At 42.0% G+C, this 24,106-nt stretch overlaps 1 protein-coding gene across 2 annotated transcripts in view; it reads right to left on the bottom strand.

Moving 5' to 3' along the window:
* Nucleotides 1–19,248: 19,248 nt before the first annotated feature.
* The window catches only part of LOC125969449 (E3 ubiquitin-protein ligase DTX4), a 36,298-nt gene continuing 31,440 nt past the window's right edge, over nt 19,249–24,106 (bottom strand). For both annotated transcript variants that reach the window (XM_049721525.1, XM_049721527.2), the window contains exons 5-12: nt 23,451–23,512; nt 23,149–23,310; nt 22,981–23,042; nt 22,718–22,884; nt 22,165–22,318; nt 21,967–22,056; nt 21,580–21,678; nt 19,249–21,489 (exon numbers count right to left, since the gene is read on the bottom strand). In XM_049721525.1, the coding sequence (XP_049577482.1) occupies nt 21,358–21,489; nt 21,580–21,678; nt 21,967–22,056; nt 22,165–22,318; nt 22,718–22,884; nt 22,981–23,042; nt 23,149–23,310; nt 23,451–23,512 (928 nt within the window). In that variant the 3' untranslated portion in view covers nt 19,249–21,357. The remainder of the gene's footprint in view (nt 21,490–21,579; nt 21,679–21,966; nt 22,057–22,164; nt 22,319–22,717; nt 22,885–22,980; nt 23,043–23,148; nt 23,311–23,450; nt 23,513–24,106) is intronic.

Genomic DNA, 24,106 nt, shown 5'->3' with positions numbered 1-24,106 from the left:
CCGCGAATTGATTATCTATGGCCCCCTGGATGATATTTAATTATTATTAGAACCGGCCCGCAGGCCACAGCCGCCCGCTGGTGTTTTGCACGCACCAACGCTACATTTCCCACAATGCAACGGTAGCCCACGATGACGCTGCAGCTCGCACAAGCGGCTTCATTATTCATCAGTAGTCAGAGCAGAGTTCAACTTTCTGATACCCCCCTCCTCAAAAATGGCTAAACGTAAGGTGGACGCTGAGAACAGGTGATTTCAGGCCAGGTGGGAGGCAGAGTACATGTTTACGGAGGTAAGAGGCAAACCTGTGTCTTCTGTGTGGAGAAAATGTGGCTGCAATGAAAGAATTTAATTTGAGCAAGTGAGCATCACAGAGCAGTAGCGTATTTTCCGTTTTTTAATTCAGTTACATTTTTACATTTGTTTCTACAAGACGTGATTTTTCTTTGAAGAAAGTATTGTTTTGTGTGTGTGCCATACATTTTTGTATTTTATTTATTTATATTTATTTTTCAGTTGAATGGACTAAGGGAAAATTGCAGATAAGAGCCATGAGAAAGAATACAACTGATTTGATTAATTTTTTTACTTTACGATTTGAAAGCAGTGATCGGTAGATCATAGAGCAGCACAATAATAATTTTTCAGTTTATAATGCATGCACTTTTGTAATATGCATTTATCTTGATATTAAGAAACACATTTTGTTTTTAAAAAATAATTTAATTTGTTGCTGTTTGGCTGTTGAAAATGTTTTCCCTTGAAGTTACTGACAGAGCCATAACAAAATATTGCCATATTCATTTAATCATTAAATAATGTCTTGGTTCAATAGGCTATGTGCAATCATTTCGATATATTTTAATAAACATTGAAACAGTCTGGCCCTCGGCTTGTAGCAAATTTGTTTTTTTGGCCCTCGGTGTGTTTGACTTTGACATCCCTGCTCTAGGGGATTATCTGGGTGATTTGACAGATGAGCTTTCGAATGACAGCATTTTAGAATTTGTCTCAGCGGGGCCAAAAACATACGCTTACAAAACACGAGGATCATCTCAGACCGTCATGAAAATGAAGGGGATCACGCAGTCTCACGAAAGCGGTCACAGCATCAATCTCGATAGCATGCTCAGTTGGGTTCAAGGGTACATCGATACAGCAGGTGCAACCTCAGATGTGCTAAACGCTCCTCAACATAATATCGTTCGTGATAAGAGAGGGTTTCATCTCAGAAACATGTCATTTTCCAAGCGGCTTCGTGTGGTGTACGATAAAAGAAGGCTGCTAGAGCGAGGCACCACTGAACCGTTTGGCTACTGATATTTCTATCCATCTATCCATACGTGTGTCTGTGTGTGTGTGGAAATGGCTTTTAACCAGATTGAATTTAACCCTAGATTAGAACTTCCTTTTTCATCTCTAGTAGCAGGGCCTTCAGGTTGTGGCAAGACTTTCTTTGTAAAAAATGTATTGGAAAATCCTGAACATGTTATGAGAAAAAAAACTGATAATATTGTCTGGGTTTATACTTCATATCAACCAATGTACGATGAGCTCAAAAACCTGAATAAAGACATTGTTTTTATCAAGGGGCTGCCTGAATCTTTTGATGACGAGAAGCTGTTCCCGCCACAGCAGCAGCATCTACTGATTTTGGATGACATCATCTTCCAAGCTTCGGATAATCCGGAAGTGGTCCGAATATTCACCCAATATACACATCATAAAAATTTAAGCGTTATAATGCTAACGCAGAATGTATTCCATCAGGGCAAATTCAGCCGTACTATTAGTTTAAACAGTAATTATTTGATTTTGTTAAAAAAAAAAAAAACGCGATAAACTGCAGGTGAGTGTCCTGGCAAATCAAATTTCTCCCAGCAACCGGAAGTTTTTCCTGGAATGCTTTGAAGATGCTACAAGAGAGCCGCATGGGTATTTACTGGTAGATTTGACACCTTCATGCCCAGAACAATATAGACTACGTACAGGTGTACTACATAACCAGTGGCCTGTCGTTTATATACCCAAACAACAAAACGATGGCGAAGCTTTTAAAAACAAACGCACCGTTACTCAAATCTCTGTTTACATCCAAACCAGCCAAACGTAAGCATTTGCTACTCAGAGGTCCCAGTAGTTTAGTGAAAGCATTATGTGAGATTGCTCTAAATCTTCTTAAAGGACATGTACCCTTAAAATCAAAACTTTACAAGAGACTTAAAAAGCAAAAGAAAAATATCCGCTTTTTGGCTGATAAGAAAAATACTTTGAAGAAGAAAAGAGCTGTGTTAGTTCAGAAAGGTGGTTTTATATTGCCGTTACTGGCCGCTTTCGCACCTGTTCTCGGAAGTGTCATTAGTGGATTTATGAACAAATCATAAAATGAGTTTGAAAACGGCTCAGAAAATGTTCCTGATTTCACCTTATCAGCTCGAGAGGCTGAATCGACCCGCTCCGACCATCCGTAATACAGCAGAGTATTCTTTGGATGAAGAGATGAAACAGGTTTTGGATAATAAAAATTTAAATCAATATGAAAAGATCAAAATTTGTCAAACCTTAATGCAGCGTTACATGGGGTTGGTCAAACAAAAAGACTCCGAGCAAATTCCTATTACGATTCGCAACGAAGCCAATGAGGGGGGGGAAACATAACCGCAGATGAGACCACAATTGAGATGACAGGTAGACGCTATGAGGATATTTTGGATGCCATAGGTCCACGTTTCCGACGCAACGCCAACTATGTGCTGAAAAGACTGTCGGCAGAAGATGTAAGCTGGACGCCGTTAAGTGAATTTATTTTTAGAGGAAAAACTATCAAAGTTGTTGATAGCTCAATCTATTTTGTTGATGTCTGCATATGGCATTTTGTCTTTGCACTCCTTTCTCATGGTGTCTTGTCTGTGACTTCTTGTTTCACATTGAATCTCGTTTCTTCTCTCATGAGACAAAGCCCACGCTTCCCCCCACCTATCAGGGGCTAGTCTCACATTGTGGGTAGGGCATTCCACATAAAAAGAGTGAGGAGTGTAAACAGATTTTTAGTGTAGTCGGATTGCTGTAAGTCTGAATGCACTCCTCGCGAGAAAAGACTCAATATTCTGCCTCACTGGTTTTGTCTGCTGATCCTTTTGCTGATTTTGAACCTAACACCCTGTAACTCTCTTTAACAATGTTTATTGAATAAAAGAGATTTTTATAAAACATTAACACGGTTTCAGACAATGACATTTTTTAAATTTATGCAATGAACATGATGTTTGCCCGCCGCACATCCGGCCTGGCCTTCGACATTTTTTGACAAACTCACTAACCATGGCGTCGTTATGGAGAGGATCGGAATTGTAATGAGTCAGCACTTCACGATAGGTGAGCCCCCACCCACGTTGACTTAGATAATACACACAGTGTTGGCCACAGGTGTCTGTCAGCTTGTGTTGCAGCTGCCCGTTCTGATATTCGACCCGTTTAGAATGCTTCTTCAAAATCTGTATATACTTTACGGGTAATATGGACTATCCGGTGGCAGACCAAAAGGATAAAAGAATGTGGCCGAACCGTCCGATTCTAAAGTCAAAGCGAGCCAGTGCTCTCCGGGTAGATGTCTTGGATGGGTGTTGACAATGTAATATTTTGGAGGCGGATCTCTGACGTCAGCTAACTCATCCGATGCGAAAACACCTCCAAATAAGGTTCTCTGCATCCGAGTCATAATCAAGTCCGATTCACGACCGTTCATAGCGTTAATAATAGGCCATCAATACTTCCCTCTTAGCGTTAATCTCTTAATCTCGATCGTATGCAGCGTATACGACGAGAGTTGCTTTGTGCGGTAGCGGTACACGGAAACGCAAATCTTGTCTTAAAACCCCGTTTTTAATTGCCGTTAATGTGCCAGAATCATCTGTCTGACTTAAATTGAAAATAAAAAGTGAGTAGCCCTGACTAAAATCCTGTTGATCGATACAAAGAGGTAGATCTTTCAAAAAACGCCCTGTTGCTGTGTATAAATTAGGAAATTCACGTGTACATATCCCAGCTTCGAAATTGGGCTGAAAAGCTTTGGCAGGTATCTGTCGACCTTCGTGGCTGAGAGCTAAATACTATTAATTAAACGGGTTTAAATCTCTCCGTCCCATGAAACTGTTGTGGTTTACGAGCGCTATTACAATTTGTTTAGGGATATGTCCGAGGAAGAGATTATCCTGATGACAAATTCTTGAGTTTTGAGGTATGGAGAAAGTCTTCATATTTATTCGGGTTAACGGATAGAGTGCGTTACCTTTCTGTAAAGCGGCGGCGTGGCCTATTGCTACGGCCGGTGAGACTGTTACTTTTTTCACAAATAGGGATGCTCCGAGGTATTTTGAGACACAAATCGCTGTCTGGAGCGCTCATGAGACAAAAATCATCAGAAGCTCTAGTTAACTTTAGACGCAGATCCACATTATTCAATAGATGGCGTTCGGAAAAGAAAATATCTTCATGAAGCGGTCCCGTTAGATGGAATTCACGTGAGCCTGCAATCTGCTGTGCGCGACGCAGAAACCCTAGATTAATTTCAGCTCCATCCACCACGATGGAGTCCATGCGCCCCCTAGTGTCTTTTGCGAACATTCCTGCTGTGAATTGTGACTCCAAAGAATCGTTTGAAAAGTTTAACAGTAACTCGATGATGGACCGGTAGGCGTGTGTGGCACTAGATCGTGAGATTAGCTGCCCGTCCAGCGAAATATCTAATTGACTAAAAGTTGTGTTTATAGGGAAATTCACGATGCCAACTTGTTCTTGCGGTGGAATATTTGTCCCATCCCTACGCGTCACCTTTAAAGTCCCAAAAAGTCCCAAGTCCCAATGATCATCGTCACACACACATCTGGGTGTGGTGAAATTTGTCCTCTGCATTTAACCCATCCCCATGTGATTTGAATCCATCCCCTGGGGGAGAGGGGAGCAGTGAGCAGCAGCGGTGCCGCGCTCGGGAATCATTTGGTGATCTAACCCCCCAATTCCAACCCTTAATGCTGAGTGCCAAGCAGGGAGGCAATGGGTCCCATTTTTATAGTCTTTGGTATGACCCGGCCGGGGTTTGAACCCACAACCTTCCAGTCTCAGGGCGGACAGTCTACTACTAGGCCACTGAGCTGGTATAGGCCACTGAGCTGATGTAGTAGAGTGTCGGATAAATCTAAATATTTTGAGCCGTCCCCGGGTATAAAAAATTCTATGGGACCCTGGTCCACAATTGCGGACAAAGGTTGAAATTCGACATATGAGCTATCTTCTATGGAGAGTTGCGTCAAAGGAGGCGAAAACAAATCGAGACTTGATAATATCGCCTCTTGACTTTTAAAATGTAGAAGGGCCATTTTTTTTTAAGAGAAAATATCTGTCTTGCGTCTCCTTTGCTTTTTCTTAACAACTGTCCTGAGACCGGTCGAGCGCCTTTTCCTTTTAATGCTCCTTTTTCTCCGCCCACCAGGATGGAGCCCCCCACGTGACAATACAGCTAGCCCGGAACCTTGTTGCTCGGGGCCTTGTTTCTGGTGGATTCTTTGAATGACGCGCCCTGCTACATCTGTTGCTACGTTTTTAGCGGCGGCTTGAAGATGCGGCTTCCGTTTTTGAACATAGGCATCACGAAACGGAATAGTTTTGCAAAAATAGACCCCAGGCCACGCCCATACTGAATTGGGGCCCCCGCAAAACCCTGGAAATTTCCGCCGACTTGTGTTTCATAATAATCGACAAAACGATACAAGTCGGGATGTGTTGCTGATGTCGTCATTATTTTTTATTATTTCGATCTAAAATGCAGAATGAGAACGACCTTCCCGTATTCGAAATCTATCGGATTGTTCTGGTCTGTTCGCAGGTAAACCGAAATGGTTTCAATATGGCTTCTGCACACATCTAAATAGTAAACAGGATTAAAAGTTTTGTTTATAACGTCGCCATAACTACCCTCAAGAGGTAGGGTCCTAAGCATTGGAGCGTAGGCGTCACCAACTGTCTGATGATGTATGACGTCAGTGTAGATGAACATGAAATATGATCCAGCTCGTCTGTCGGCAGGATGTTGTGCGTTTACGCCTTCCGGCTTGAGTGAGAGCCAATGTTCAGGGTTCATTCCAACAATGTACGCTAGGGGGCTCTTGAACATAATTCTCAATCCTTCTTTGCCCGAAAACAGGAACCTCTGTTTATGTTGATCAAATTGGACGTCAATCTTTTTGTTACTCGCTTTAGTTAATAGAGTTTGAATGTCCAAAGCTAACGATTCATAATCTTGATAGACCCCTCCTCGCGTTTTGAGCATGGTTCGAACTTCTGAGTCATCTTGGAACGTGTCCCCTCTATGAACCGGGAGCTTAGGCTGTTTCAGATAGAAATTCCGTTATTTCTCAGGAATGGTGGGGATTGAGTTGATGTATGAAATCTCACATAAACCGACCTCCCACGAACCTTTTAAATCGATATGTTGAGCCAGTTCGGTTTTAAATTCTGTGAGGCTAAATAGATGCATACTAGCATTTGACGCTAATGTTATGTAGAATTCTCTCTGGCCTTCACCCATCTTGTAATTTTAACAGAATGGCCGTTTTATCGAACGTCAGATGTTTTTAATACTCTTTGCGGGTACCCAACTGTCGAATTTGGCTGGCCAGCCCACCCAGTGGACGAGGGACTCGTGTTTGCCCGACACGGTGCGTGATTTAAGAATTTTCTGTATGCGAAAAATGTTATTTTTTTTTTTATTTTTACTTTTTGTAATTCCGCTTCGTAAAAGCTGTCTTTTATAGGCATACCATCCAAGTCCGATATTTTATAGACGGGAGGAACGTGATGGAGACGTTTTGTTATTCTGAATATTTCGTCTGTATAACTTTGTAAATAACCTTTCTCAAAAGCCCCTCTTAGTTTGGAAAGCCGCACAGTTTCACCTGGAGCGAACCGGAACTTGCCCCCGCGTTGAAAAGGGTTGTTTGAATACAGGTTGGTAAAAACAATATCTTTATTACCCTCGTTTACGGCATTTGGTGTCATTTTTATACTACTATGAAAACTGTCATTATAACTGACAATAAAATCCTGAATTACATCAATGTGGCGTTGTGTGTTCTTAGCTGTGAAATACCTCCACATGCGCGTTTTCAACGTTTTGTTGAATCGCTCAACGGTTTGCGCTTTTGTATCGGAAGATGTTGCAAAATGTGTAATATTGTACTTTCTCGTTAATTTTTGGAAATGTTTGTTAAAAAACTCCGCCCCTTTATCTGTTTGAAGGCGTAATGGCGAACCGCTAACTGATAGGATATCTTCAAATGCTTTGGTGACCTGCGTACCTGTTTTAGCTTTCAAAACGCGTACATTTGCACATTTCGAGAAAATATCGATTACGGTTAGTAAATATTTATATCCATTGTTGTAGCGTGCTAGTGATTGCATATCGCATAAATCTGCTTGGAATTGTCTCATAGGACCTCGAACAAAAACTTTATTTCTAGGAAAAGTTATTCTGGCTGGTTTGTGTAAAGTGTAAGCATCTTGATCGGATAAAAAAGCTTTCACTTTTTTAATGTTAGTGTTTTTACAGCTAACAGCCGCTGTTCTGTGTAGGCGTGTCTCTCCACCAAAACTAGCTGGAATCTTAGCACAATAATAGAGTCTCTGAAGACATCTCTCGCCACCCATTGTTAGGTAAGTTCTGTTGGATATCAGAGTGTGACGCTGTTAATAAAACAAGCAGGTATGACATCTTGTGATTTTAAATTGAATAAACACAGAGAAACAATCGCTTTTCCGGTCACAATAGTTTATTACAGACAAAAATCAAACTAGTTCTTAAAAACTTTACTAATAAACAGAAACAAGTATAAAACATGGTAAAAATAAAAACATGGTAAAAAATTTTTTTTCTATAAATCCTAAGGTTTAACATAACGCATGAATGAAGATAACAGATGGTGTTACTTTGGACCTTATTAGAGTTTTAAGCTTCTTTAGCTGCTCCTCGGTTATATCTAAAAATACTGTTAGGGTACTCATCACCTTGGCCCACATTTTTTTCACAAAACCTCCCATTGTGTCTTTCCAAACGTTCTAAATAATAGAGCGACTTCGTTGTTACTGAACACAGTGTCACGCGCTTCTTGTTTTATCATACGGAGCCGCTCAAAGATCTTGCACTCGTGAGCTAGGTCGTGTAGAATGGCAGAAACAGTATTGCGAATGTTTATAAGAGATGCAGAGGTTTTAAAATAGAAAAGCATTGTCGACAACGTGTGGAGGAAGTCAGCATTGCACAACTCAGCCGTCACTGCTTCATAATTCACGTAGAAATAAAAGTTTCGATCCTCAACATACAAGCACGTATGGTGCATTTGACTAAGATCGTCAAGAGCACATCCGTCACGCTTAAATTTAGCATGCTTCATTAAGGCATCATACAAAAGATGAGCCACCATCAACTTCAGGCGTGTGTAATCTTCGATCACCAACCATTTAAGAGGCTCTATCGTCATATTATACTCTGCGTCCTGTTGTGTGTTGATTCTCACAGGTGTCGACGTCACCGTACGAACAATGCCAAACTCAAGATCCAGCGGGGGGTCATTGTCAACGATCGTGTCGTCAGCCTCCTCAAAATCACCGGGCACCTCTGTCTTTCTTAGCATGAATCTAATGTCAGCAGCAGACAAGCAGGGCAAATCCATGCCATTTTCAGGATAGCGTGTGCAGGCATCGTCAAACAATTCGATGGCTCGTGACGAGGACCATGGTTCATGCTGTTGCGGCCTCTGCTGCTGCTGCTGCTGCTGTTGCTGCCCCGTCGTGCTTGCTAGGTTGTACTCCGAGGTTTCAGGGGTTTCAAACACGTCAAAAGTTGATGACAAAGCTCCATAGAGAGAATCGGGTTGCAGATCGTCGAGGCAGATCGGTGACATGCGTTCGCTCGGGTCGGGAGTAGGCAGTGGAAGAATCTCAAACCTTTCCACCCTTGTCTCTGGCCCCGCTGGCGTTGGTTCCGGTTGTTCAGCCGCTGTGCTTGGCCGTGGTGCCGCTATGAAGGCTGTGTCCGCATCATCATCTGTCTCTGCATCAGAGTTGTCAGGGCTGGACCAGAATGTGATGCCTGGCTCATTGCCCATAGGTACAAAACTTGGTAAAAGTCGTCTGGCAAACATTTTTTGAGCCATCTTCTTTCTCTGTTGTGCGTGTGTGTGTGTGTGTGTGTGTGTGTGTGTGTGTGTGTGTGTGTGTGTGTGTGTGTGTGTGTGTGTGTGTGTGTGTGTGTGTGTGTGAAAGAGGCGTCTGCAAGTCCGCTCTTATACATTTTAGATAGTTATGCTAATGACTACAACCCCACCTTTCTGTGACTGCAGGTGAGAAAAAGAGGTGGGTAGGAGGAACACAGTCTAGTGTGCTGAGGAGGGTCAGGGGTGGGTCGTTTAAAGTTAATTTTTTAGTAAGGGTTAATCTAAAGTCAGTTTACGTTTCACCCCGACGACGTTTGTCCAGACACGGCTTGATAGAAAAAGTACCGTAATACTCTCACCAAATGCTTGCATCCTTTCATACCATGCGGTCAATGGTATATTCAATATTGTCTGGAAAACGCCACACTCGCTGTTAAACACTTCAAGCTTTAGATACATTAGATCGATTAGCTCTCCATCTTGTGTCCCATCAACAGTTTGAGGAGAAACTTTAAGCCGGAAAAAACATCTTCCGCTGGCTGTGATTTTTGAAATCCAAGTTGCATTCAGCTCACCTTCTAACCCGTATTCATTGAGAAATTCAGACAAAACCTCTGGCAGGAGTTGATTTAAAACACCCCAGTCATTTGAGTTCAACGTACCATACGCACCGGCCTGCTCATAGTTGCTGTTGTTGTTGTTTGATCCAGAGCTCTCTTGGTTTCTCATAAAGAAAGACAACTCACCAGTCTCGTAAAAAAATTTAAATCCCCAAGTCTCTGGTGTTAGATGCCAGCTCCGCTCAAGTTTTTCTGTAGGCCTTTGTTGCATACGCCTTAGATACATTTGTTTCTTCCTAGGGGCATCTAGCAAACCATCAGGGCCTTTACGGCAAAGATGGATACTGACCGGCGTTTCTGCTATCATGATTTGAGCTTCAGGTTTGCAGTTTAACACCACAGCTTTAGCTTAGCTCTTTTCTATGAACTAGCAGCACAATACTCTGGCGTAATATACGAACAACAGGTCCAGCCCCCTCTCTCAAACCACACCTCTGTGTATCACGTGTTTTTTTTTAATCAGGATATGTTTTAAACTTAGACAACCTTCATAAAAACAGAGGCCTTCATCTGTCTCCCTCCAAAATTAAACGATTCCAACAGTCTCTAGCTCATCAGATATCTTTGGCACCAATAATGCCGACTCCACTATTGTTTGTCAAATTACATGCGCCAACACCGTGATTTTTTTTATCTTTCAGATACCTTTGGCACCATGCTGACGACACTTCAATGATTTTCTCAACAAAACCCCCTTGATCCTCTAAACTATTGTTTGTCAAATTACATGCGTCTCGCTTTCAGATAACTTTGGCTAAACTATTGTTTCTCAAATTACATGCTACTCTCTTCCAGACAACTTTGGCACCAATAATGACGACTCTCGTAACCCCCCCACACTGACACAAACACCCCCTCCTCTTCACCTTCTCAACAAAACGGGCCCCTTCAAGCCACACGTACGGGCTGGTAGCAAAGCTAGCTCAGATGCTGCACCTGTCTTGATTCATAAAAATACATGCCCATACATATCCACATCTTAAAAATGGCGCCAGCAAACCAAAAATGGCGACAGTCAAAGATGGCGCCAGTCGTGACCATCTTGATGCCCCCCAACCCCGCCCCAATTCAAAAGGGGGTGATTTATGATACCATAACAAGTCATAAAAAGGTCATAAAATTTTATGACCCCTAACTCATTTGCATATGAATAGACATCAAAGCCTGATACCTTCTTACCCTCTTTCTTATGCTGTAGAAAATGTATGTAGTTGTAAATATATTAAAAATACCGACTTTCAGAATGGCGCAAAATTGCGTCATAGCAAGCGACACAGCACAGGCGAGTTGTAAACAAACAGGTGTGTGAGTGACGGGCCATGGATTCAAAAGGCAAAAAGAGAAAGATTGCCGATGAGAACAGAGGCTTTAAGAAAGAATGGACTCAACTATTTGCTTTCATTGCCAATGCTGAAGGATTGCCTGAATTTTGATTTGCAATGAGAAGTTGTCAAATATAACAAGAAGAGCAATTTGGAGCGACATTTTCAGCTAAAGCATGCTAAATTTACTGCCAATCACCCAGTTGGAACTGAGAGGAAAGGTGCAATTTGAGGATCGAAAAAACAGTTTCAAGAAGTGGATTGCATCTCCAAACTCTACTACTGCGGCAAGTTTTGTTGCAGCCCGGGAAATAATAAAGCACGGAAAACCATTCACCGATGGCGAGTACATGAAGGATTCATTCATTAAAATATCAGAGTGCCTGTTTTCGGACTTCAAAAACAAAACCGAGATCATTCAGAAAATGAAAGACATGCCTCTCTCTGCTATAACAGTGAAGGAAATGGTAATTTGAATGGGAAACAATATCACCGATCAGCAAATTAAGAACATCAATTCAGCTCCAGCTTTCTCAATTCCCTGTGATGAAGTCGTGTGACGTGACCGATATCGAACAGACAGCTCTGCTAAGCAGGTACGTGAACTCTAATGGGCCGCAAGAAGAAATTGATACCACTTAAAGGCCAAACACGGGGGGAGGACATCTGCGAGGCTGTGCTGCAGTGTTTATATGACAGATATACACACTGGCCACCTGATTTCAGTCACTACAGATGGCACACCGAGTATGAGAGGGTCGCAAAAGTTTGTGACTTTACGACAGAAAGCATTGGATCAAAATTTGCTTGCATTCCATTACATATTGCATCAAGAGGCGCTGTGTGTGTAAACATTCGCACTGGAGTGTATGGAGGTAATGAATATTGTGTATATCATCCATATTGTGAACAAAATAATCGCAAAAGCATTAAACCACCGCCAGTTCCGTGAATTGCTAGATGAAGTTGACAGCGAATATGCCGATCTCCTGCTGCACAACAAAGTCCGCTGGATATCCAGGGGCGCCATTTTGCGTCGCTTAGTTGTTTTGTATTTCAAGATTCAAGAATTTTTATTGGCCATGTTTGAGCGTGCCAAACAAGGAATTTGACTTCAGTACATCACAGCCTCTGTTCAACATTTAGGTGACTAACAACACTCAGGATATGTGCGAAAATTGACAAATATTCTCAAACATCCCCTGATCTTAAACTTTTATTTGTAGCCTGCTTAATTATTTTAATAGTAGGCATACAGCTCATGTATTGACAGTCTATGTTGCCTGATAAAAAGCTTTTAGATTTTTGTGGCTCCAGACAGGTATGGGGTTTTTTTTGGGGGGGGGGCTCAATATGGCTCTTTGAACATTTTGGGTTGCCGACCCCTGATGTAGGCTATGACACGTAGACTGGTAATGAACACTAAAAATCTAAAGCTAATGGAAGCTGACTGGCCTGTGATAAGCGGTTTGGATGTTTAGATGATGGATGGATGGAAGCTGAATGGTCAGGCCCTATACATGTTCACCTCACCAAATCTGGCCCTCTTTGCAAAATGTTTGGACCCTCCCCCCTTCTCTGACATATAGAAAGTGGAGGTCAACTCAAATTTTGGAATACCGTATTTATTTCTAATTAGTGCCCATATTCTAATAATCGCCCAGTGTGTGTTAGCGATGACATTAATAAAAAACATTGATACCTCTAATTATTGCCCATACTGCTAAAATTGCTGCGATTGGCCATTGCGCGCGGCCGTTCCGATCGGCCATTGCACGCGATCGTTCTGATCGACCATTGCGCGCGGTCGTTGCGCGCCGTCGTTCCGATCGGCCATTGCGCTCGGTCATTGCGCTCCTGTTGGAACGTCGCTGTCGGAATGTCGCCCTCCGGCCTAAGCTCAAAAGTAAATTAATGTGAATTCGCACTTTGCGCAATTTGTGCGGCTTTGTAGCGGTCGTTGCGCGCAGCCGTTGCAATCAGCCATTGCGAGTGGCCTTTCCGATCGGCCATTGCGCGCAGTTGTTGCGCGTTTGAAGTATGCTGTGTTCCTTGAGAACACCAGTATGCAGGTATCGCATACTACATAAGGAAAATATACTACATATTATCGCCCAATTCAGTGCCCCTTGGCGATCGGACAAAAAGTGTTCTCTATTAATCGCCCTCCCCCCTGTTGGACATAAACCTAATAAATACGGTATTTTCTATTTGTTTCAGCGACGGCGACGTTACAATACGCGCTGCGGTTGCGCGGTCGTACCTAAATGACGAAAAATCAGCCTCCTAAGCACGGAGTTCCACTGAATATTTGAATATTTTCTAAGTTTCAGCGACAGCACTGTCACAGTAATGCGTCCGGCGCGCTGCGGTTGCACGATCGAACGGAAATCACGAAAAATCTGCATCTCCAGCCTGGAAGTCAGCCCCAATTTTGGAATATTATCTATTTGTGTCAGCGACCGCACAGTTACAATAATGAGTCCGGCGCACTGCGGCTGCGAGGTCGGACGGAAATGAATAAAAAAGTAGGCTCTCCAGCCTGGAGATCCGGTGCGCTGGGGTTGCGCGGTCGGACCGAAATGACGAAAAATCAGCCTCCTGCGCACGGAGTTCCACTCAAATGTTGGAATATTTTCTAAGTTTCAGTGACGGCGCTCTCACTATAATGCAGGGGCGGGCAATTCCGGTCCTCGAGGGCCGGTGTCCTGCATGTTTTCTATGTCACCCTGTTGCAATACACCTGATTCAAATGGTCAGATAATTAGCAAGGTCTGCAGAAGCTGGATAACAATCCTGATCATTTGAATCGGGTGTGTTGCAGCAGGGAGACCTATAAAACATGCAGGACACCGGCCCTCGAGGACTGAAATTGCCCACCCCTGCTATAATGCGTCCGGCGCGCTGTGGTTGCGCGGTCGGACGGAAATGACGAAAAATCAGCCTCTCCAGCCTGGAGGTCAATGCAAATTTTGGAATATTTTCTATTTCTTTCAGCGACCGCTGTTAAGTTATGTTTGTGTACGCAGATGCAGTGATTTGTTTTGACATTGAGGGGGCACAAGTGTGCCATATGGGAGTTGAAAGAAACCTTGAGAGAGTGTACATAGTTCCGAATAAAAGCGGCTAAGAAGAGCCTAAAAGAAAAGCTTCTTTTGTCTCCAACGCACTCTTTCTACGAGTCACACGGTACAACGGCGCAAAGCGCAACAGGTTATGGGCCCAGGAGCAACTCGGAGAAGAGTGTTTTAAGCCGAGATAAAGTCGTGACGGATTGCGTGCTAACGGCTAACAGAGAGCATCATGGAGGCTCGAGCAGCAAGCAGGCTGCCTTGACTCATGTTCGATGTAGATGAAACAAAGTACGAGCTGTGGGAGACCAAAATGCTTGGACATTGGCACTTATTAGGATTGAGGAAAACTTGAAGAAAAGTTCTTCGCGGATACAGCACCTTATGGAAAACTAAAGTGTATAAGGTCAGACAATGGTACAGAATTCATGTGCAGAGAGTTTCAAACTCTGTTGAGGAAGAACTGTATCAGACATGAGACATCAGCGCCATACTCACCCCACCAAAACGGGACTGCTGAAAGGGGCTGGCGTACACTTTTTGAGATGGGCAGATGCATGCTAGTTGAACATAATCTACCTAAATGTCTATGGAACTATGCAGTTCAAACAGCAGCCATAGTAAGAAACACGTGTTTTAACCAGTGTACAGGGAAAACCCCTTACCAGATGTTAACAGGCAAAATACAAGACTTGTCCAAAATGCAAAGATTTGGGTCTGAGTGTTACACATACAAACAAAACAAGGGCAAACTCGACTCAAGGTGTGACATAGGTCTTTTTGTAGGTTATGACAAAAACAGTCCTGCATACTTGGTTTACCACCCAGACAATGAGAAGGTTCAGAAACACAGACTTGTCAAATTTGTGTACAAAGAAAATGCGGAGAAACAGACACAGACGGTTACCATAGAACCAAACAATGAGGGCAGATGGAGACAACCTAGGGAGGACAGAAGAGGCTAATGAGAACAGGGAGAAGTCTCAGGAGTCAAGTGTAAAAGACAAAAATCCACAAAGTGGTACATCTGATGTATATGATCAAAAAGAGACAAGTAGTGAACCTGTCAGTGGGAGATATCCTGTAAGAGAGAGGAGAAAGCCAAGTCATTTAAAAGATGCAGACAGCGATGATAGTGATGAGGTTAATCTCACAATTGATTACTGCTACAGAGAAATGTGTGGTATCCCAAACACATACGCAGAAGCAATGAGATCAGCTAACTCAAAGCAGGGGTCGGGAAACTGTTTGGTGGACATGCCCATTTTTTACAAATAATTTCCTGTGAGAGCCATACCATTTAAAAAAAAACGATAGTGTTGGATTTTGTCCACAATTTAGGGAGCGCGTTATCTGCGCCTCACGGCAAAAGCCTTTGCCAATCATCTGTTATCCAATTTACTCACTGCGTGCTCGTTTGATTTCTTCAGATTTAGGAAAATGCAAAGACACTGAAGCAGAAATTAGACTTAGACAGATTGGTTGAGTTCAATCACAATTCTTGTTCAAAAAGCTCTGTTTTCAGGAAAGTGCAATACAGCGCTGGGCCCTTCAAGAGCGGAAAGTCTCCATTCAGAAAAGGCAAAGTCCAAGGTTGTTAGATCAGTTTTATATTCAGTAGCACATTGTGGGCCGGGATTGATGGGCGATGAGTCTTCGGGGTGGGGCAAGTTCGAAGGAGAGTCTGCTTCCATGGGAGTGGTGCTGGTTATGGGCGATTCGGTGTGTAGGTGGGGGGCTGTTGGTGTGTGTGTGTGTGTGTGTGTGTGTGTGTGTGTGTGTGTGTGTGTGTGTGTGTGTGTGTGTGTGTGTGTGTGTGTGGAGGGGGCTGTTGTCTTCCATCCCGTCTCTCGGCCTTGGCGATCATCTTTGGCCGAATTCTCGGGTGGGGGCTGTTGTCTTCCCTCCCGTCTTTCGGCCTTGGCGATCATCTTTGGCCGAGTTCTCGGGTGGCTCCTTCTGGCACCTGCTGGTTTTATCTCCACGTGACCTTCCTGTGAACATTCTCCTCCAATCTTGGACATACACTATCGTACCTCATTCTTCCAATTGTGTCATCTTGTGCGAATTTATGTTAGCTTTTGGCTGTGACATCATTAATCTATTGCTCTTACCTGACTATGTAAAGTTTGTGCTTTTGATACTTCATGTCTTTGCTTACGTCATTATATTCTTAGTTTAATCATGTTTCCAACCGTATCTTTTCTTTGTTAGGCCAAAATATTTCCCTCTGTGCAGAACGTTCAGTAGTAATCAAAAACTGGCGTCTAGCATTAGTCAAAACACAAGATACAATCAAGTACTGAACGGTCAAGACGACTCTGGCTGTGTCCATGATTCAGAGAAAAAACATCAGGCATGCATTCCACAGTTCCTTAAGGGTCATTAAGCTATTTAGGCAATATATCAAAAGTCATTTGTTATTTCAAAGTCCTCAGAAATATATCAGATCATAAAGTTATAAAAACCTTTCTCATCACCACTTATCAAAAATGTCTAGTTATGTCTTCTTTATTGATTTGGTGTGTAGGTATAATTATATGCTTAAAATGTTTCTTTTATTTATTTATTTAATATGTGAATATACTAGTCTGCTTATGTACTTTATTCAATGAGGTTTGAGCATATCTGTTTTTGTAGCGAGGCAGGACTTTTTGTATTTTGACCTCATTCCTTCAATAGGCTAGATACAATTAAATGCATGTATTTTAATTAAGACCAACGATTTTTTGAGTGTCCTAATGTATTCTTTTTAATAACGTCACCAAAAGAGCTCACAAGCCATAGGTTCCCGACGCCTGGGTTAAAGCTATGAATGAAAAAATATAGTCATTAAAAGAAAACAACACATTTACTCTAACTACTCTGCCGAAGAGCACAAAAACAGTGGGGGGGAAATGGGTCTATACTGTAAAGACTGACATGGAAGGTAAAGACAAATTCAAAGCAAGATTTGTGGCAAAAGGTGACAGTCAAAAGAAGGGGATAGGGGTGAAACATTCTCCCCAACAGCAGATTTAACCATTGTGAGAGTTATGATACAGAAAGCAGTCCAGGAGAATAATTCAAATGGATGTAAAAACGGCTTACTTACACGCCCCAATTGATTACGAGATCGACACAGATCAACCAGGCTATGAAGAAGGGGAAGGTCTTGTGTGGAAGCTAGAAAAATCTTTGTACAGTCTCAAACAGGGGTCCCCAACCCCCGGTCCGCGGACCGGTCCGTGGGTCACTTGGTACCGGGCCGCCAAGCCGCACAGGGAAAAATATCAGAAAAAAAAAAAGCTAATACAAAAATGAAATGTAACGTGGACTCCTCGTGGATGCACACACACATCATCATAATAATAATTATTGTTGTTGTTGACATTATATCCTACTATGAAACATTTTATCGACGATCAATTCATTCTGGTCAAGACACTCGTCCCGGTCACGTGACATGATTCCCCAGTCAAGCCCGCAAAGCTAGCAAAAATGAGTAAGAATTTATTTTAAAAAATATAAAAAAATTGGCAGTTCTCTCCCAATTACATTCATCGCTGTGTCTCTTGACACAAGACGCTCGCCTCGGTCACGTGACATGTCACCCCAGTTGATCCCGCGAGGCAAGCAAAATAGAGTAAGAAACACAGAAGTTTGGAAAGCTTCTTCAGAAAGGGAAAAAAGCCCAATGAGGAGACTGAAGAATAAGAAGCTGCTGCCACCTCTAAGAAAAGGAAAGCTGCATTTAAAAGAACATTTCTGGAGTCCTACTTAAAATATGGATTTATTGCCACAGGTGACTCTGACGCGCCAAGCACACTCTGCATATGTGGCGACAGGCTAGCTAACGAGGCAATGAAACTGCTTCGGCACATGGAGACCAAGCATCCTGCATTAAAAGACAAACCTTAACCATTGTCTCCGATTACGCCTGGATGGGACCGGCTCGTTTCTGAGAAACAAGCTCGGTGCTCCCAATAATTCAACGTAATGCTGAGTTTTATTTTTATGTGGTTTATATTTGTTTTTATGCCAGTCGTATCATTTTATTTAATCATATTTATATATTTATTATAAATGTATTATTTATTTATATAGATTTATTGTTTATTCATATATAAAGGCAGGTCCGCAAAAATGTTCTGACGCGTAGCCGGTCTGTGGCGCAACAAAGGTTGGGGACCACTAGTCTAAAAGAATCTGCCCGTAACTGGAATAGGGTTCTACACGAATACCTAACGGAAAAGTGAAGTGCACAAAACCTGCATTTGGCTGTATCAAAATAAATGTCATGAAAAAGGTAAAAACACTACATGGAAGCGCAATGTGTTGTGCTGGGTTCTTTTACAAGTAAAGACTGCTGCTTTGAGTTCACAGGGAGCCATGCTCTTTATTCACTGTACATAGTCTGTCCTCTAGCGGTAAAAACGTGAACTACATTGCTATGGCTGTCACCACACAATGTAGGTTTCAAACTCGTGTTATATTCAATGTCGGAGTTCAAACTAGGCTTGCAGTTTCCGAATGCCATTCGTGATGGGTGCTGTAAAAAAAAAAAATGCTTAAACGATTGAAGTGCACATAAGAAAAAAAAAAAAAAGCTTACAGCACCTGGTATTCCTAGGCTGTCTCCCATCCAAATACTAACCATGCCCGACCTTGCTTAGCTTCCAAGATCGGTCGTTCTCAGGGTAGTATGGCCGTAAGCCGTGAGACTCTTCAGAGTTTTGCATTTTATAGACACAATCGCCCCTGAAACCAAGCCAAGCAGTGGCGGTGCGTGATGGCTGTTGTAAAAGTTTCCTTTCACAATTGACGTGGAAAAAAAAAAAAAAAGAAAAAAAGAAAGGCTTTCAGCACCTGGTCTCCCTTCCCATGTTCACAACCATCTTTGTATATTTAAATGAGAGGTTTCCCTGCATGGCTGCATGTGTGTGCGTGCTAGTTGTTTACGGGGTAAACTATACAACACAATGTAAATTCATTAAAAGTATCATAAAATATACAAAAGTAAATAAGATGAAATTAAATTAGAAATGGGTGCAGAGGTTTCATACATTGTTTATTCTTACATGTATTAATCAGTCATTCTCCAGCATTTTGTAATTACACATTGTCCATTAGGTAGAGGACATGCTTTTTTCTGAGTTCCATCAGACCAACACAATCCCAAGAGCTCACATTTTGAGGATGAACAATTGCCATCTGGATGAACTGCTAAGACATCTGCTTTTGAAGGATAAACACGACTTGAGTAACGACTTACTTGCCTTTTCCCATTTTGCTCAAATGGTTCAAACGCTGCACACAACACGAGAATATCATTATTTATCAAGACAGTAGACCTCGACAATAGAATGACCATGTGTTTGGGTCATAAGAGCAAGAAACTAGATAACTGCTAAGACACTCAAGAAAACATTTCAATCCAAAAATCACTCTTGAGCATTCGCAAACCATCTAAATAAAAACTTGAGCATTCTCGAACCGTCTAAAAAAAAAAATCAAGCGTAGAAAGGGTTTATAATTGCAATACAAATTCATTTGACACGCAAATAAAATTATATTATGACATTCCTTTTCCAAAGAAAAGATGTTTCAAATCAGCCTCACTTTACCCTATGCAATGAAAATGGAAAAATCCATTGTATTAAAAATTTGTAAACCGAAGTGACAAAAAAATCACAATGAATACCCATTAAATGTACAACAAAGCCTACCACCTCTATGATAATGTAATGAAGATACTATTGTACACAAAAGTTGCTACAGTTCACATTAAAACATAATAACAAGAGTAAAAACATTGGCGTAACCATACAGTGAGTACCATCATTATCATCAGCCTCAGAGTTTCCAAATGATATCATTGCTACAGAAAACAGAAAAGTAACAGAATGTTGGTACTGGTGTACACAGTACACAGCTTTCCTCTCGCAACACACATGCACTCACTCGAACAAATTCATACGCCAGGCAATTTACAGACACAAAACACGAAGTGGGCAGTGCATTATCACCTGCTGCTGGATGAGAGAAGGTAATACGAAGTGCGCGTAATGAAAATCTCACAGTATCAAATATGCTAATTTTTGGTCAGCAGAGGAAAATGCATTGTGCTGCCTCAATGGGTTTGTTACAGTGGTTGCACAGGAGGAAAAAAAAATGTATTCCAAATTTTCATTCAATTCAACACATATTAGGGAATTACATGTAAATTCGGGTACCTCGGAGGAATGTAAGGTTTGTGTGTACCTCAGCTTATTTGAGGAAAAATAAAGGCAAATAAGAGAAAGACCCTTGGTTTCATTTCATACACAATGATAACTGCTTGGCTTGGCCCCAGAAAGTAAAGGAATAATGTAACAATGATAAGTACCACACATACTACTGGCACCTCAGTGGCTTACAGCCTGAGTGCAGTCCAACAGAAAAATCACAAGAGGGCGCAACATGACAAAACGTTATTGACTAAGGACAAAACAAAGGGGGGCTCTTCCACCTACCACTTGGACATCATTCTTGACTGATTTTGTCTGTTTGTGGTCAACCTACTAGCAACTGAAAAGTACCATACACGTTAGTGTTACTCTGGAAAGTACCTTATACAAGTTAGTGTTCACACTTATTATACACTACATTCATAAAACCCTTCTCTCTTGCGGACAGTTTTTCTTCAGTCCCCTCCCCCACATCAGACATATTCCTCTCTTTCTCCCGTCTCTCCATTTTTTGTCCCGCTCAGACATACCATCGTCTATTATTTTGCTCACTAACCTTGTTTTTGTTCTTCGTTATTAGTACCATTTCACGCTCACTTGTGGACTGTTAGTACCTAGATCCTGAGTGGTAAAGAACTCCTTTTTCATCTGCTATCTACTCATTCCTTTAATGAGTATTTAACTATTGGAATGACAATGGCAGGCAAACTACCAGTAAAAAAATAAAGTTTAAAAAAGTGGTTATTTGGGGGGGGAAAAACACTTCAAATATCCGCTGCACTCCTTTTAAATACTGCCAGACTGATTGCCTGTTGTCCTCCTCTTCTTGCCTCTGTTATCTGGTGAGGCAGATTTTTTTTCTGCGTTTCCTTTTTTTCCCCCCCACATCAAAAGTATCTCCTCATTGTTGTCCCTGGTTCCACATCTGATCACTTTTCAGTCAACCCATCATCTTCTGTGATGCCTTGAGCTCGGAGCTCATCCAGAACATTGTCTAGGTGTCCAGGGTCAGGGAAGCCATGACCTGTCAGGTTGGAGCCGAACTCTGTTTTGTGGTGTACCTAAAGAAGAAAAGGACAATGTAGTTACTGGAATCTGATATGACTGGTCCATTCTATTTCAGCAATGAACATATGAGCTCAAGAACGTACCTCATTCCATATGACTGTGTCAGATTCTCCTGTGGTGCTTGAAGTCCCAACTGAAAAGATCAACCTTCGGTCCCACGCTACCAGGAGCAGTCTCAATACCTGATGACGAATATTCTTATGAGTGAAAGATGGATGGCATCATAAATCATGCACATGAAAATGGCTAAACTGCATAGCGTAGATCCCTAGCCATTACTAAAATAGAAGCATTAAGGAACAACTCATCATTATGTCACACCGGCCCAGGTCATACACACCAAATACATCCAACCATGCCTTTATGGTCCTTGTTTCATGCTGTGGGGCACCATCATGATTGAACCCCAAACGGTTTCTATGAAGTCATACGTCCAAGCATCAGTTACAGCAATGTGAAGGATGTTTTACCTTGCGTCCCTTGTCACTGTCTGGGAGGTAGCAGTGTCTTGGGAAGCCTCTGGCTGTGAAGGGCTTCCCTGGATTGGGATGCTCTGGTCCCTGATCACACACAAGAAGAGGAACCATCATGTCGATCAACATGATTGTTACAAGAATATGGGTGCAATTCAAACTAACATATGGAGCTGGTGACTTCTTTTCAATTACCTGAATGCCCGGCGGGATGTTATAGATCATGCGAATAGTTTTGCAGTCGGGATGCCCCGGTAGTGAGTGAGGGATAATGTGGTACTCCATTTTTCCTGCTGGTTGGTTCCCGGTCTTTACACCATAGATAGTTTTACAGGTGGGACACTGAAGACTGACACAAAAGGGAGACATTCTGGTATATTTAACTGAATGGACTTCAGATGTCAGTGTAGGGCAACAAAATGGTATTGAACGTTTAATATGAGTATTGTTGGTATTGGTATGTAATTCTATATTGTCTCTGCTCAGAGTTGACACTTGTGGTGTTATTTACGGGAACTGCGGGCATCTGTGTAATGTGCATGTGGATTACTTTATTTGTTCCCTGAATGTAAAAAGAGCCATTTAGGTGTCACTTAAAATGTACTGTAAAAACAAACAAACTAACTAACTAAAAAACAAAACACAAAAACTAAAATATGGACAGACATCATATTCTGAGACTTGGACCTGCAATTTAATCCAGGCCAGGGGTCTATTTTCTTAACTATAAAAAAGTATTCTGACCCACCTGCCATCCTTGTTGCCATTATTATACATGGCCAACAGACACTGAAAATGGTACTGGTGTCCACACTGCGCTAGTCGTCCAACAGATTCTGCTCTGGAAACAGATCCTACCCCAGGACCTTTGTATCCAGAAGGACCCCCTAAAGATTCCATGCATATGGTACAATCCTGGAGGAACAATAATGAATGAAGAAGACATCAAAAACTCCACTCTTCCCTGATCTTTTAATGAATCTGATCTAAAAATATAGCAACTGGCCTCACCTCATCTGGTGGACTCTTAACTTTTTGCAGGTACTTTTTAACCACATCTTCTGGAGTCTTACCTGCAGACAAAATTAACGCACAGATGGTCAGATGTTAAAATAGTGGATGTACTAACGTGTTTATTGTGAGCACATCTCAGGTGTACTTTAAACACAGTACTTTTACCCTTGCGAGCCTGCTTTTTGGTGGTCTTTCTGCAGCAGTGGCCAAAGCCTGGTACTGGTTTGATGTCACTCTTGCTGACAGGTGGAGGGTGTAGTACAAGTTTAGGGGGTCTTGTAAGACACACCGGCAGAGCAGCAGCACTCATCAGAATGCCTGTGATCCCTGAAACACAAAGACGGGAAAAGAATGAACGGAGTTGTAAAGGTGATTTTTTTTTCCCATTTATTCATAAACTGTCATTTTGATGAAAACGACCAAATGCCTCAGCACTGTGTCAATAAATATGTGTAGTAAAATCTCACCTGCCAGTGCAGGGTGAACAGGACTAGATCCGTTGAGATTCTTCACGGGCACAGTGGGCACACTGCAAAAAAGACAAATTATTTGCAGGTGTTTTCAGTGACTTACAATGTATCTATCAGACTTTCCAATAATATCTTCAATAAACTAAGACTAGTTAAATTCTCACTTGGAAAAACAGATGACTATCATTTTTATTTTGATCACACAAGGTAAACAAATTCTGGTCCCACAAAAAGGAAAAGATTAATGATAGTATCAGGTGGAAAAAAATATCCTAAATGGAACTACCATTAAAGAACACATTTAGCACTTCCCCGACCATCTTTGTCACCGTCTCTCCTTGGGCTCTCTTTGCATTGGCAACACACTGACACAATATGATGGTTAGTGAATGATCAAGGACAGCTCTCAGGTTCTGTGTGCGTGTGTTTTTCAGAGCTAATCCACAGATTTTCCATCTGCTCAGAGATGGAGGTCACACAGCCTCTCTCTGGGGATTACCTGCATCATCACAAAGCCAATCATCTCTCACTGACAAATCACATATCCAGACTGATAAGGAGTTTTGGTCGGCGTAATTGAAAATGCTATATTTATCTTCTCCAAGTTATTATCAAAATATTCTGATATCAGTGTTATGTGTTGCACTGGTACA

This window comes from Syngnathus scovelli, chromosome 5 (assembly GCF_024217435.2).
Source record: "Syngnathus scovelli strain Florida chromosome 5, RoL_Ssco_1.2, whole genome shotgun sequence".
Lineage (NCBI taxonomy): Eukaryota > Metazoa > Chordata > Actinopteri > Syngnathiformes > Syngnathidae > Syngnathus > Syngnathus scovelli.
The sequence above is the reverse complement of the archived record's forward strand: the minus strand, read 5'-3'. Positions and strand labels throughout refer to the sequence as shown.